Here is a 14,787-nt window from a genome sequence, read left to right on the forward strand (position 1 = left end):
TGTGTTGATGCTGAAGCTTGATGCAAAATTGACCAAAAATAAAAGCAAACAGAAAAAAAGACCAAATCCATTCCATCTTCTTTGTAAACTTTATTTGTGAGTATATAGATATATATTGTTGCCACAAGATTTTTAATTAGACAGCAGGCCCTGTCTGGGACGGTATTTGGGCGTGGTGGTTCTTATAATGGTACTTGAAAAATGTTTAGTAAGGAAAGTTGTTCAGTCCAAACTCTGTAGCTTAAGAAGTGGTTTATATATAGCATGTTACTGAATTTAATAATGTGAAGACTTAAAAATTACAGTGAGTTTGGCCACAGCCTTTTTAGATTAGATGGGGAAATTAATAAATTGGGCTTTCTTGCACCTTTTTCTTCATGCACGCTGGTACATATGAGAATGGTAAGTCTTGGCAGAGCTGTTGCTTTCTACTCACAAAACGACAGGAATGTTTATCCATTTTTGCACTGAGAAGTGTTACTGCTCCAGAAATCACTACAAATTTAAATTTTGGTAATATATTTTGGGGTTGGGTGTATGTGTTAATATATTTTGGGTACGTATGTATGCTTAGACTTTTTCTGACAGTAGGCCAATTCCAAGTCAGGTGGGAATGGTGCAGACACTGCCCATGACTCCACATAGTGGTGTCATTAATATTGTCCTCATTAACGTGATGTATCTTCACAAACAATTGTGGAAGGAATTCTTCTGAGTCCAGTGCTTACTCTTCTGCATAGTAGCAATTAGTGGATGTAGATGATTCTGTTTTTGAAATGAAAACAATTCATGCAGTTAAGTATGGATTATACAGTAGCAGTACTAGAACCATGGTCCCAATTTTCCTGGTATCTTCTAAAACATAAGTTCTCATATAAGCTGCCTTTAAAGTTGTCTCTTGGATAAGAGTCATCAGGACTGCTCCAGATATGTGAAAGCCTACTGACTGGTTTGGGCTAGGTAAAGCTCAGGTGTGCAAATTGTAGAGGATCTGCTGAAGCAGTTGAAGATGTTTCTGCCCTCAGCAGATTTCCCCGTTTTTCTCCTGGAGTTGGTGGTGAGTTGTAACTGTGGCAGCAGAGTACAATGTGTGCTTGTCTCCACTGCTCCCAGTCAGTGCAGACCATCAATGACAGTGGGTTTGAGGTTTATATTCTGTATTGTGGAGGGGGCTCCTAAACTTTCCTTCCACATCCTTCTGCCACAACTGCTGAGCAGTAATCTCTGGGGCTGACTTGAGCTTGGTGGGTACTGGTGGCAAGGCTTACACGGCTTACACAGCTGCAGGAAGGTCTGTTAGAGGTCATCCACCAGTCCTTGTTCTGCAGAAGAGAGCTGAATACATAACTTACAAAACACTGACATGTTTGTAAGCCACGTTAATTCTCTAACTCTCGTGATATGGACCGAGAAGTGTGTGAAATCTCACTTTGCTGCAATGAGAGCATGCAAAATTATGCATTCTTGCCCAGGAGAGGCAGTACCTTTGAACTCTAGTCTCCAGTTAATGTTTATACTGAAATACAATGGATAAAAATTAATTCCTTCCATGTGGGTGAACATAAGGATCATCTAGATTGCTTTAAAAAAAACCCAAGCCCAACAAACAAACAAAAAAACCCAAAAGCAGAATGATGGTATCTTGATTTTCATCTAACATGGCAGCTACTAAAAGGATTAGGGTAAGGGACATTTAGATGGAACATTTACTTATAAGATGCTTTTAAGTAACTGTTGGAACATCTTTAAAGGGTGTAAAATTTAATCATGGTAGCAAAAAATCTCAGAGGTATTTTATGTTTTCATTCTCTTAGATGATTTTTTGATCTTGGTTTTCTGCAGCAAACTGATACCACAAAATCTTTTAAATTTAAAACGAGTATTTTTCATTTCCCTCTCTGCTGATAGAAAGCTGTGGCAGGCATTCTTGGTGGATATGTCAGATTGTTATTCCTTCCTCCCCCATTTTCTGATTTGAGTGCTTTAAATTGGCTGACATTTGCAGGAAGATGCTTTTCTTTGCATACTTACAGAAAAATCTCCTGGCAAGATAGAGTGTAAGATAAAAAAACAAAACAAAACAAAAACCCCAAACAACAAAACCCTGAACAACAGTAGCTGTAGTGAAAGCTTGAATGTTGGCAGTTCTTCATGTTGTCCTGCATTCAGAGGAGAGCCAAGTGTATCAAAGCCCCATCCTGGTATCTCGGGGAGACTAGCTGTTAGAGCAAACAACCGGGAACAGCTTCCATTCTGGACAGACTTCTGATTTAAAGGATTTCACTTCTGTTTGACCATCCTGTGATTGTGCTACCAATTAGTAAGCATCATTCAGAAGTGGTCTGACCTTTTAGTAACGGGTTTTAATTTACAACATTTGAAACCAATCGTTCTGAAGAGACCGGTGTCTTCAGTCATTGCCCTTTCAGTCAGAGTTCAACAAATATATTGAAGCTATAAAAGCTGCTTAATACGGAGATGCGTCAGACAGCTTCTGTGCATGTTTAAATACTTGCTGCTCAGATACAGCTTGGGGAATTTTTTTCTCTGAAGATGAGTCCTAGGGGTGAACTGATAAACCAGAGACATGGCTGGTTTTATTTTGACTTCTCAAACGTATCATTTGATAACTAAGGCAGACTTGTGTTATTACTGTTAATTGCTTGCAAAAAACCTGTTGGATCATGCAGCCCTTGTATTCTGCTTGCTTACGTGACACCTAAGCATGTAAGTGCTCAAGTAGGTGTTTTCTGGCTGGAAGGCCCTTGGCCATACAGTGATTACTTTTGGAGGCAGTTTGGCAGTCTGCAGAGCACAGGGGAGGCTTCCCCCTGCCAGAGTAAAGCAGGACTGTTTGGGTTTTGGGATTTTTTTCCCCCCACGGTTCTTCTGATTGCTCCCCTGTCAGAGATGGATGATGGAGAGATGGAAAGTGTGGTGAACGGGGCTATTTTCCATTACTCTGCCTTTGCGGAGTGTTTGTTCCCCTGCTCTAGACACATGTACAACCAGTAGTTCCTGTCCTGAGACACTGGATTGCTCCTTCAGTCGTGGGGTCAAAAAAAGTCAGTTACCTACTGATGTTTTATGATGACCAAGGTAAAGAAGACTTCTCAAAACTGGATGGTATGTGGAAACTGCCCTTCCTGTCTTGCTTTGTGATTGATGAAAGTCACTTTTACTTGGCAGATCCCCAAAGAGCAGTTTTGAGATGAGGTTGCAAGTTTGCATGACCAGAGTCTCTCTGTGGTCGAAATTTTAATGTCTTAAAATGCTTAGGCAGGAAATAGGGATTCTTTCCACTAACTGTCACTATAAGACTATTACAGGGTCTAAATGAGAAGCCTGTAGGTTATAATTGTAAGGGGGTATGCGGGACAAGGGGGGCTGCCAGGCTGTAAAGGGGATCACAAGGAGCTTTTGTAAGCAAGTAGTGTATTCACACTTTTTAAAACATGGGAACATCTGCTTTCTTTGAACTGTGAGGTTAAAAATGTTCTTTAATCACTAGAAGCAATTCATGAAACACTTTTTTTGTCTCCGAGTTTGTATTTGTTGCTTCTCCAACTCTGCATGTCTATTTTTCCTTGCATAGCTCTGAAGGGTCAGGATATCAGGATTTCATAGAGATGCTTGTCTTCTCTGAGGCTGTGAATTAGCTTTTTTAACCAGCACTGAAGCCATTTCTTTCTTCCCTTGGGACTTTTTAAAGGGCACATAAATGTGGTTGTTTTGCTGCTGTTCCTATTGGAAAATGTAGAATTTGACTTTCCAAAGTGTTGAACAGGCAAGTTTCTGCAGAAGTCAACATGGACTGTGAGTACTTGGAAATTCTGAAAATCAAGCCCTGAGTGAGGAGATCAGAGCAGTATAAAATATAAACATTAAAGAGCGGAATTTAATCTGTAAAATTTTTGAACATTTGGGGCCTGATACTTCCAAAACTTTAACAGTTTCTGTCTAGCACCTACCTGGCACACAGTGTGCATATTATTTTCAAAATAAGCTGGCTTTTTTTGTTGCATAAATAAATGTTGAATTCTTTGGTGTCTGTCAGACACTGTAAACCTTGCTGTTTCCTTTTCCTCTTATGGTGAAAAAAGGATTGATTCCTTTAGTGATTGCAGCAAAGGGGAGAAAATAAAACAAAGGGGGGAGAGGGAGGTTACTCATAGCAAGTATTAAATCTGTGAAATAGAGAAATGTTTTTAAGTAGTACCCTCCAATGCTAGAGTTTTCTTAATGCACAGAGCAAGGCACAACTAGCTGTAATTTATTTGAAAGTCTGCTGCCTCACAGATCTCTCCTGATCTCATCTGTTGTTTAAACTGGATGAACAGGTCTGGAACAAGGTGCAGAAAACTCCTGTCACTCGAGGGAATTGTCTAAGAATATAATATTTCATTCTGGGTAAATGGAATGTAAAAGTGCTTTTCTAAGACCTGCGAGGAATTTAGTGATCTGCTCATGGGATCAATCCTTTTCCTCATCTAGGAACATGAGTAACATACTTGGCATGTTTTCATAAATTAGAAGGTGTTGATTATACTTTATCAGTGGCTACTACTTACTTTGGCTCCCGGATGGTAGGGGAACACTGCCGGCAGTCGTTGTGCGCCTCTGTCACAGGCCGTGCTGGATCAGTGTGATGCTGTTCCTTTCTTTTTACCAGCACATCTGCTTGGACTGTAAGAAGAATTTTTGTACGTCCTGCTCAAACCAGCCTGAAGGTGGTCCTCTTCTCTGCCATCTATGCCAGCGTTTCCGAGCCACAGCTTTTCAGCGAGAAGAGTTGATAAAGATGAAGGTGAAGGATCTGCGAGACTATTTGGCACTCCGTGAGATTTCCACAGAGCTGTGTCGTGAAAAGGAGGACCTGGTATTTCTGATTCTTGGCCAGCAGCCTGTAGTTACCCAGGAAGGTCAGATAAGAACAAACCCATTTAATACCAGTGCCTCTGGACAGCAAGACTTTGTGATTCTCCCACCAACCAGCATAGCATCTTCTACCTCACATGATGCGTCTCCAGGGTCTGCAGATCCCATCTCAAGTTCACTAGCTCAGGAACATCAACAGGTACAGTCTCTAGCCAGAAGCATCTTTTGCAAACTCCTTCCTCTGTATTTTTGGATTATCTACTAAGATGTTGCATGAGGTTTTCCAAGGAGATAATGTGCCAAAAAAATTTTACGTTAAAGATGCCTGCTTAAAAAGCAAAGAGGGCTTCTGTTTAGAACAGATGACGGAATACTTCAATTGCATTTTATACATGCTCTTCTCAGGTTTGTTTTTAATTTCAAAGTGGGGACCTTGCACTTTCTTACAGAATAATTAGGAAAGTAAGCTGAGAGATTTTACACTGCCTTGCTGTGTAAAACTGTGACTTGCTGTCACCAATTTTGATGTGATATTCCCTTTCTAAACCAGCGGAATTTAATTTGGTGGGCAGTGCTGAATACATTGAACATTCACTCTGAGAACAACATCGCTATTTTAAGATGTTCTTGCTTTAGTGCTCTGATCCACACTTGCCATTGCCACTAGACACTCCTGTGACTGGTTCCTTTGGTACTTGATGTCTGTGTTGATGCACATATCAATCCTATGTGTTGATGTTGACAACTTTCTGACAATTGTATGTAGGTGTTAGATGAAATGGTTGTTATTATTGTTACTTAATTCATGTGCAAGACAGCAAACACCATTTAAATCAATTTTGGAACTGAAACTAATGAGAGATGACTGCGAGATGGGTGAGGGTTTTGGTGCCTTCTGCACTCAGATCAATACAAGACAAAACTGAGTGTGTTAAGTCTTTAGTTTGTGATGAACCTGCAGTTCTGATGAACCTTGTCAGGGGCATTTGAGCTTAATTATTTTTTATTGACTTTGTTTTTCTTTCTGCCGTCTGCTATGGGATGTTTACTCAGTGTTTGACATCTGCTCCTAGTCCTATTATGAAGTTAATAGGTGTATTTAGTTCCCTGTGGGTCAGGGCTGTGAAAGTGTATGTACCTTCTGCTTCCTTAGCAGATACAGCTACTACAGAAGAAGAGGTTTCCTGAGAGGACATTTTTTACAGATCATTACAAGGCGTTCTCATTCTCTGGTTTTCTGGATATTGCCATTCTTTACCAGGAAATTCATCTCTGTTACCTTCCCTTACTGCCCCATGATACATTTCAGCTTCTTGTCTCTACTTGCATGACATCCTGCTACAGTTCACATTCTTTCATCATTATTGCTATTCTTTTGCTCTGTAAATATTAACAAGTCACCACTTAGATAAGTAGGATGGTAACATTACAATCTCCTTTGTCATGAGGGAAAACAGAGGGGAATGATAGCTGCTGAGGGCAACTCAGCTAGAATTACACTGCAGTTCCTTTCGTTTTATTAAGTGCTCAAAGTAGCTGCCCCTTCTCATTCTCCAGCTCCGTTGCTGCTGGTCCTTCAGTTAGTATCTCCTATTTGTCCAGGCCAGAACCCACCTGAGGAGGTGTCTCTGTATGGTTACTGTGAAGATGACCTGTAGGCTTTGAGCTGTGTTACAGAGGAGTCTCGTACAGAGCCTTGCACTGATAGCTGGTGTGCATCAGAGCTGTGATATCACAGCATGTCACTCTGCAGCACTTCAGTGAAGAATTCCATATATATACATACATGTATAAATTTGGTCTCTTTCTGATCAAGCCTCACAAGAACATCATGTGGGATCTTACTGTACAAGAACTCAGTCAGGGTTTAAATAAAGTGAGGCTTTAAAGGGTCAGATGCTGCACTTCAGTTTCAAAAAATTTTACTTGATTAAAGTTTATTTGTTTTCATGAGTGCTGCACAGGGAATACCTTCTGCAAGTGTGTCTTGCTTTTACCTTGTGCTGCAGTTCATCTTTCCAGTGGGCATGGTTTGCAGTTATGCTGAACTGTCGAGCTTATTTCCCTTGACACACATATACCCTGTTGGTGAAAGCTCTATTTCCTCTTCTAGGCAAATGGTTATGTGTCTCCAAGCCAAGTCGGTATGACAGGAGTTGAGAATGCAGCAGAAGCACCAACAGAGGAAGAGACACAGGTTTGTGTGTCCTGGAATTAGATGGCAAGGAATAGCAGGTTTTCTAGGCTGTATTTGCTACCACAGAATCATTACTGCAGAGGTGGGTGGCTAAAGAGTAATTGAGACTGACCACCAGCAGACCAAATCAACCCCTTTCTTTGGCATCATCTTGTTCTCCATGTATGGAAAGAACTGGTGTCACTTGGGCACTGTTATGCTAGAAATTATTTAATTCCATCCTAGGACTTGTGTTTCTAGTAGATGGAGGAATTCACAGAGTAATCAAAGTTCTGTGTGCATCCAAACGTGTATTCCTCTTAGTGCACAGGTTGAAAGTTGATTTAAATTGTGTTGAGGGCAAGAATCATTCCATCTTTGTTCCCTTTCAGTCTACTGACTCGGAAGATAACCTGGTGCAGGGGAGGAAGGCTTCTCTTTCTGATCTGACAAGCATCGGAGACATCAATGCGCTCTCTGTGCGACAGCTGAAGGAAATTCTTGCTCGCAACTTTGTCAACTACAAAGGCTGCTGTGAGAAGTGGGAGCTGCTAGAGAGGGTGACTCGTCTTTATAAAGAGAAAGACCTTCAACATCTAGGTGGGAAACTTAGCAAACGTGTGCCTGTTTTCAAAGTTTTTCCTTTTTATGGACAGTTGCAGAAGGAAATAGAACTTACCTTACATTTCTGTTTTATGCAAATGAGGAGAAAGGAGGGAGTGTTACACACCTTAGAGTGAAAGGAGCTAAACTCTGTTCACCACTTTTATGGTAGCTCTGGAAAGTGACTTCCCTGCAGTAGCAACAAATGAGAATGGTGTGTCCTTCATCTTGGGGTTCTGTGTAGCTGTGGCAGATCACGGTGGTCACCGCGTCACCCAGGTGACAAAGTGCTCTTACCTAGTGGCTCATGGTAACTGGCAAAGTGAGCAGGAAAATGCCACCAAAAAGCAGCCAGGCAATTGGGAGTGGGCATGTGCTGAGTGCGAGTGGCCCCCACTGCTGAACAGCTGTGGGTTTGTGTGGTTTGACTCTGTCCTCTTGACCCCAGGAGCATTCCTCCCGCTGGGCCTGCGCAGCTGACTGCTGACGGGGAGAGCCGTGTGACAGAGGCACATAGAGAATGTAGCTGGCTTGGCTTTCGGGTGCCAGTTTGCAATTCGATGTGATTAGTTAAAAAAAGACATGTACTTGTAAGTTATTTACAAGAGAAACACATTTTAACGCTTTGATTTCATAGACAGGTTTTTTTCTCAGTGCTGTCCAAAGTAGTGCTGTTTTTTTAAACACATTTCTCTAAGCTTTGTCTTCTATGAATGTGAAAAGATTTAAGATAACCACTTGAATTTTAAATTCTTTTTTCATTGTATCTTGTGCTTTTGACAGAATTTATCCTTTTCTCTTTCTGTTGTCTGTGCCTGTGTCTCAGCTGTGCTCAGCAATATTGGTGATTGTGCAATACCAAAGAAACTGGCTCAGGGGGCTACGGAAAACATAGTTCTAGGAACCCAAACACTGCGTAAATTTCAAGGCTGTCTTAAAAATTGAGACATCACTTAGATAGTTGCTTATTGTTGTGAGGTGCTAGCTGTTGTGTAAACTCAGTAAAAGGGAAAGTTTCTTGCCAGTTGAACAACCTATCCTGATCAGAGATGCAGCCTGAACCTCTGCATGGGGATTGGCAAAAGGCAGTTTTGGTTTAGTAATCTCCCGCCAAGGCTTTCATCTCTTGCCTCATAAAACCACTTCAGTGATTTTTTTTTTTTCCAGCTTCTCTTATTCTCACCAAGTAACTTTCTATTCTTATGTTGCAGTTGCTGACACTGACGATCAAACTGGTAAGTAATATTACTGGTAAATCACAGAATCATTTAGGTTGGAAAAGACCCGTAAGATCACGGAGTCCAACCGTAAACCTAACACTGCCAAGCCCACCCCTAAACCACGTCCCTCCGGGGATGGGGACTCCACCACTTCCCTGTGCAGCCTGTTCCAGTGTTTGATAACCTTTTCAGTGAAGAAATTCTTCCCAATATCCCATCTAAACCTTCTCTGGTGCAACCTGAGGCCGTTTCCTCTTGTCCTATCACTTGTTACTTGGGAAGAGAGACCCATGCTGCTTCATTTGCCTCATTGCTAAGAATCTCAGTGGTATTTCTGTTTTCGTCACACAGAAATTACTGTATACAACGTTCTGCTCCTTGCCAGTTGATGGAGCAGATACATCCACAGCAGTGTAGATGAAAGGGGAATTTTTTTTTTTAGAGCTTCAGTTTGCAAAAAGTCCATTAAGGGAGCCCTTTGAGAAAGCCAACTCACAGATCACACAGAAATGACCTACCTTTCTTTGTCTCATGCAAACCGTGGTCTCTTGTTCACTCAGGTGGTGCTGGGCTCCCTGGCGCGGAGGACAACCTCTGCAAAATCTGCATGGACGCCCCCATTGACTGTGTCCTGCTCGAATGCGGCCACATGGTCACTTGCACCAAGTGTGGGAAGCGGATGAGCGAATGTCCCATATGCAGGCAGTACGTGATAAGGGCCGTCCACGTATTTAAGTCCTAAGTGTGTGTATGGAAGACGGGTGCTGCCTTAAAGCCTCCTCTGCTCTTAGAGAAACGGTCAGAATCGCTACAGGTAGTTAGGTCAGGGATTAGCACCTGGACCCCGGTGGAAGCTGGAAGTGAGGGAAGGATGAAGCCTGGGAAAGTTGCTCCTACTGAAGCCATGCCTGGCCGTGCTCTTCCCACTATAGTGCTTTACACCACAGTGCCTGGACTCCTCGGAGCTTACCGTCAGCAGCAGACACAGCAGTCGGTAACAACCGACGCTCTAGAACAACTCGATGCGCTACTGTTGGGGATTGATGGATTCCCGGCTTTCCACCACAAACACCAGGGTCACAGGCTTTGTATTTCCCCCCGAGTAATAAACAAAAGTGGACTGGGGTCTCAAAAAGTGACATCTGTTTTACTGCTTAGGCTATATACCCAGCAACAACTTTATTTTCAAAGATTAAAATTTTACTGTTTGTTAATTTTCTTTTTTTTTTTTAATTTAACGTTAAATTCTTATGCTTGCAGGACAGGCAGACAGCCTTTGATTTCCATATTCATAACTACAGCCTAGTGCAACTGTGGAAAAATGTATCATTTTATTTGAAGATGGACTTTTTTATTATTGAAAAATGTAAGGGGAGTGAGACTGTGAAACATACAGCCTTACCTTGTGTGGTGGTTTTCTGTTTACATGCCAGTGAGAAGATTGCTAGTTGTTGATTCCTTTGACTTCACCGGCTCCCTTACAGTGTATGCTGGCAGTTGTTCTAAAACTGAACTGACTTCACTTGATTAAGGGTCTAGAAAATCTAAGGTTTGCATCTGTTAGAGGGTTTAGGGAGGAAAACATAGAGCTAAAGAGTAGTAAGTAAAGATTCCATTGCTACACAATCTTATTTAAGTACAAATGACTCCTTTTCAGAGGGGAGGTATGAAAGAAAGCAAACTTTATCTCCCTTGAAGCGCTCAGATGAGTGATCAATGCAGATGCTTCTGTTTACTAATCATCTTTTCCCTATTGCTCAGTTTTCCCCTTTGCTCAGCATTCCAGTCCTGTTACATTCAGACTGCTTACCAAAAGCAATTCATACCGTACCCTTTCTGCTTGTGAGGCTGGGTAGGAGATCCTGGGGTCTGATACGTGACAATTGCCAGCCCTTACAGCTATCCTTCTCAACAGCAAGGTCAGTTGGAAGCCTTGCTAGAGAAAATGGCTTATTTTTCCCTCAGCAGCCCGCAAGCATTCGGTCCCTTGGCTGGTAACACAGCTCAGTTTCAGAATGTTGATACCTTGAGTTTTCAGCCACCCTGGGATTGCATACGCATTTCAAGTCATTTCTGAAATTGACTAAGTCCTGGTGCAGATTTTTTCATGTCTAAGTTTCTGCTTTAGGGGGTGTGTATGATCACTTCATGTTCAAACTGAATCTCTGCATCGTGGCCAGCAGAGGAACAGTATAAATACCTCAAGTGTCTGCTTACAGCTGCTGGAGTACGGTAACAGAAATTATCACAGAAAGGTTTGAGTTGGAAGGAATCTTAGAGACCATGGGCAGGGCCCCCTTCCCCCAGCCCAGGGGGCTCCCAGCCCCGTCCAACCTGGCCTTGAACGCTTCCAGGGAGGGGGCAGCCACAGCTGCTCTGGGCACCCTGGGCCAGCGCCTCACCCCCTGCACGGGAAAGAATTTCTGCCTTACATCTCACCTAAATCTCCCCTCTGTCAGTTTAAAACCATCACCCCCCATCCTACCCCCACCCCCTGACCCAGAGTCCCTCCCCCCCTCCCCTGCCCCCCCTTTAAGCCCTGGGAGGCCGCTCGAAGGGCTCCCCGGAGCCTTCTCTTCTCCAGGCTGAACCCCCCCAACTCTCTCAGCCCGGCCCCCCAGGGGAGCTGCTCCAGCCCCCCCAGCATCTCCGTGGCCTCCTCTGGCCCCGCTCGAGCAGCTCCGTGTCCTTCTGCTGTTGGGGCCCCCGAGCTGGCCCCAGCACTGCAGGGGGGTCTCCCCAGAGCGGAGCAGAGGGGGACAATCCCCCCCCTGGCCCTGCTGCCCCCCCTGCTCTGGCTGCAGCCCAGGGCACGGGGGGGTTCTGGGCTGCCAGCGCACGGGGCTGCCTCACGGGCAGTTTTCCCCCCACCAGCCCCCCCAGTCCCTCTCCCTGGGGCTGCTCTCCAGCCGCTCCTCGAGGGCCCAGCCTGGGTTCGTGCTGGGGGTTGCCCCGGCCCACGGGCAGGACCTTGCCCTTGGCCTTGTTGAACTCCCCGAGGTTTGCCCGGGCCCCCCTCTCCAGCCTGCCCAGGCCCCTCGGGATGCCACCCCTGCCCTCCCGCGTGTCCCCACACCACACAGCTCGGTGTCACGGGTGAACTTGCTGGGGGTGCATCGATCCCACTGTCCGTGTCCCAACAAAGATGTTAAACAGCGCCGGGCCCAGCCCCGACCCCTGAGGAACGCCCCTCGTCCCTGCTCTGCCCTTGGGCATCGAGCAGCTGACGGCAGCTCTTGGAGTGCCACCAGCCAGCCAGTTCCTTATCCCCGCAGTCAAACCCCCGTCTCCAATTTACAGACAAGGTTGTTGTACCGGACGGTGCCACAAGCTTTGCCCAAGGCCAGGCAGACACGTCACTTGCTCTTCCCTCACCCCCCAGTGCTGTAACCCCACCGCCCAAGGCCACCAAATTCATCAGGCGGGATTTGCCCTCAGTGAGGCCGTGTCGGCTGTCACCCATCGCCTCCTTATTTTCCATGTGCCCCAGCAGTTTCCAGGAGGATCTGCTCCCTGACCTTGACAGGCACAGCGGTGACCGGCCTGTAGTTCCCCAGGTCTTCCTTTTGTCCCTTTTTAAAAACGAGGGGTTATGTCTCCCCTTTTCCAGTCGGCAGGAGCTTCACCGGACTGCCACAACTTCTCAAATATGACGGACAGTGGCTGAGCCACTTCATCTGCCAGTTCTCCCAGAACCCACAGATGCATCTCAGCAGGTCCCATGGACCTGTGCACCTTCAGGTTCCGGAGATGTTTTCAACCCTGATCTTCTCCCATCGTGGGTGGTTCTTCACTCTCCCAGTCCCTGCCTTTGCCTTCTGCCCCTTGGGCGGTGCGGCTGGAGCCCTCGCTGGTGACAACTGAGGCAGAAAAGTCATCGGGTACCTCATCCTTCTCCATATCCCAGGTAACCAGGTCTCCTGCTTCCTTCCACAGAGAGCCCACATTTTCCAGTCTTCCTTTTATCACTGACGTACCTATAGAAACTTTTCTTGTTGCCCTAGATGTCTCTGGCCAGATTTAATTCTGTCCGATTGTAGCCCTCCAGGCATGTGCATGTCTTGGCTCCTCTTGTTTATTCCCCATGCTACAAGAATTTGCAGCAGCAGTTAAGTCAGGCCCGCAGTGAAGCTGACTTTCTGGCTGGAATTCCTCCGTGCCCCTCTTCCTGTGCTGCCGTGACCGCTCTCCAGGCTCTGGGTATCTATTGCTGGCACTGGCATCAAGCTGGTAGGAGTCAGATGGCTTGAGGTTCCCCTCCCCCAGCGGCTTTAGCTTAAAGCCCTCCTCACCAGCTTGGCAAGGCTGTGGCTGAAGACGTTCTTCCCCTTCTCTGACAGATGGGCCCCAGCTGCCCCGGTTGAGTAGCCGAACCCCTGGCTGTGGCAGTCCCATAACCAATTGTTGATTTGCCAGATTCGACTGGTCCTTTCAAACCCCTTTGACCAGGAGAACCAATGAAAAAAAACGACCTGTGCTCCAGAGTCCCTTACTGCTGCTCCCAGGGCTCTGAAATCCTCGATGCTCCTCAGGCTGTAGCGCCGTTGCCCACAGGAAACAACAGCAGCAGGTAATAGTGGAGAGCACAAGGCTCAGGGGTCCCTGCCCGGAGCCCCCGGTGAGCAGCACCCCCGGGCCCCTCAGGAGAATCACCCACCACTCTCGCCCATCACCTTTCCTTGCTTGCTCTGGTTGCTGCACAGGGAGCAGACAGGGCTGCCCCGCTCGGCTCCGGCATCTCTCCCGATGCGATGGGCCTTTCCTCTTCAGCCTGCAGATCACCAAAGCCATCTACTTGTGCAATAAGTGGTAATACAGGTTAACCGCAAATTAAATTTGGGTAATCCTTAACGTGGAATACTGCACGAGTAGCAACTCGCTTCTCAGCTGTCATGGAGTAAAGGGTCTCTACTCTGCAAGCTGGAATCAATAAAGCACTTAAGGTGAAGAAATCTGTCACTCAGTAGATAGCAGAACCTCTGCGCTACTGAGGTGGTCTCTGAACCCCACAAAAATGCAACAGCTGCTGAGGTTTATTGAACTAAAAATTCAGAGTTTTACCTCTTTCCCTGTTCAGGCTGTTCTCTAATCTTTGGCTGAGGGTTTAAGAGCTTCCAGCATGAGAAGGAGTACTGGTACAATTCGGTGTATCACGTTAAAAAAAAATTGCAGGTAAGCAGTATCTGTATTTACTCTTCAAGAGGTTCACAGGGACCTATTTAAGAGGTATAGGAATACACATACAAAGTGTTGAACAGCCTCAGTTAGTAAATTCACTGTGAAAATTCATGTTGTCATATTTTTCAGTAAACTCAGGGCTAGGGAAATTCAGCAGAAAGAAGATTTTTTTTCCCCTGTGGACAGATGTCCTTTTACTTGTAGGCTTATTTTCTACAGCAGATAAATCAAGTTACAGATCAATGCCTGAAATTTTGGGAATGAGAAGATCTATCTACCATATGACTCTGAAATGTGCTTTCTGAAGGGATTCTCTACTTATGGATGACTGAGTTGTTTTTAAAGGAAAATCAAAATCTGGAGGAAACTGATTAATGATCCAAAGGAATATAATGATATAAACTAATAAAGTAAATGGAAATATTTATGTGCTTTATGTCCACTGTACATAGCTTAAATATTTTAAAAGTTAATATTCTACTTGAAATGGCATGTTATTCTCTATTAAATCATCTTGGTACTATGATGGTTCAACTTACTAGTTTTGGTACAAAAGTTTGGTTTATAATTTTATAATAAAGTTGAAATGTGATTTAGTTAACCTTGTTTTCTGACTGTCACCAGCAGGCTGGGAGGAAGCAGATCCTACAGCTACTTCTGACTCCACCAGGAAAGGCTAGTGATACCAGGTGCTTAAATATCATTAGTGGGTGGGGTACAAGTATAGAAGAG

General features: G+C 44.8%; 1 protein-coding gene across 5 annotated transcripts in view; it reads left to right on the top strand.

Moving 5' to 3' along the window:
• The window catches only part of RFFL (ring finger and FYVE like domain containing E3 ubiquitin protein ligase), a 30,695-nt gene extending 20,417 nt beyond the window's left edge, over positions 1 to 10,278 (top strand). For all 5 annotated transcript variants that reach the window (XM_042791593.1, XM_042791591.1, XM_042791592.1 and 2 more), the window contains 5 exons: positions 4,673 to 5,077; positions 6,992 to 7,075; positions 7,447 to 7,654; positions 8,869 to 8,892; positions 9,438 to 10,278. In XM_042791593.1, the coding sequence (XP_042647527.1) occupies positions 4,673 to 5,077; positions 6,992 to 7,075; positions 7,447 to 7,654; positions 8,869 to 8,892; positions 9,438 to 9,619 (903 nt within the window). In that variant the 3' untranslated portion in view covers positions 9,620 to 10,278. The remainder of the gene's footprint in view (positions 1 to 4,672; positions 5,078 to 6,991; positions 7,076 to 7,446; positions 7,655 to 8,868; positions 8,893 to 9,437) is intronic.
• Positions 10,279 to 14,787: the final 4,509 nt, after the last annotated feature.

Source organism: Tyto alba, unplaced genomic scaffold, assembly GCF_018691265.1.
Source record: "Tyto alba isolate M040663 unplaced genomic scaffold, T.alba_DEE_v4.0 Super-Scaffold_19, whole genome shotgun sequence".
Lineage (NCBI taxonomy): Eukaryota > Metazoa > Chordata > Aves > Strigiformes > Tytonidae > Tyto > Tyto alba.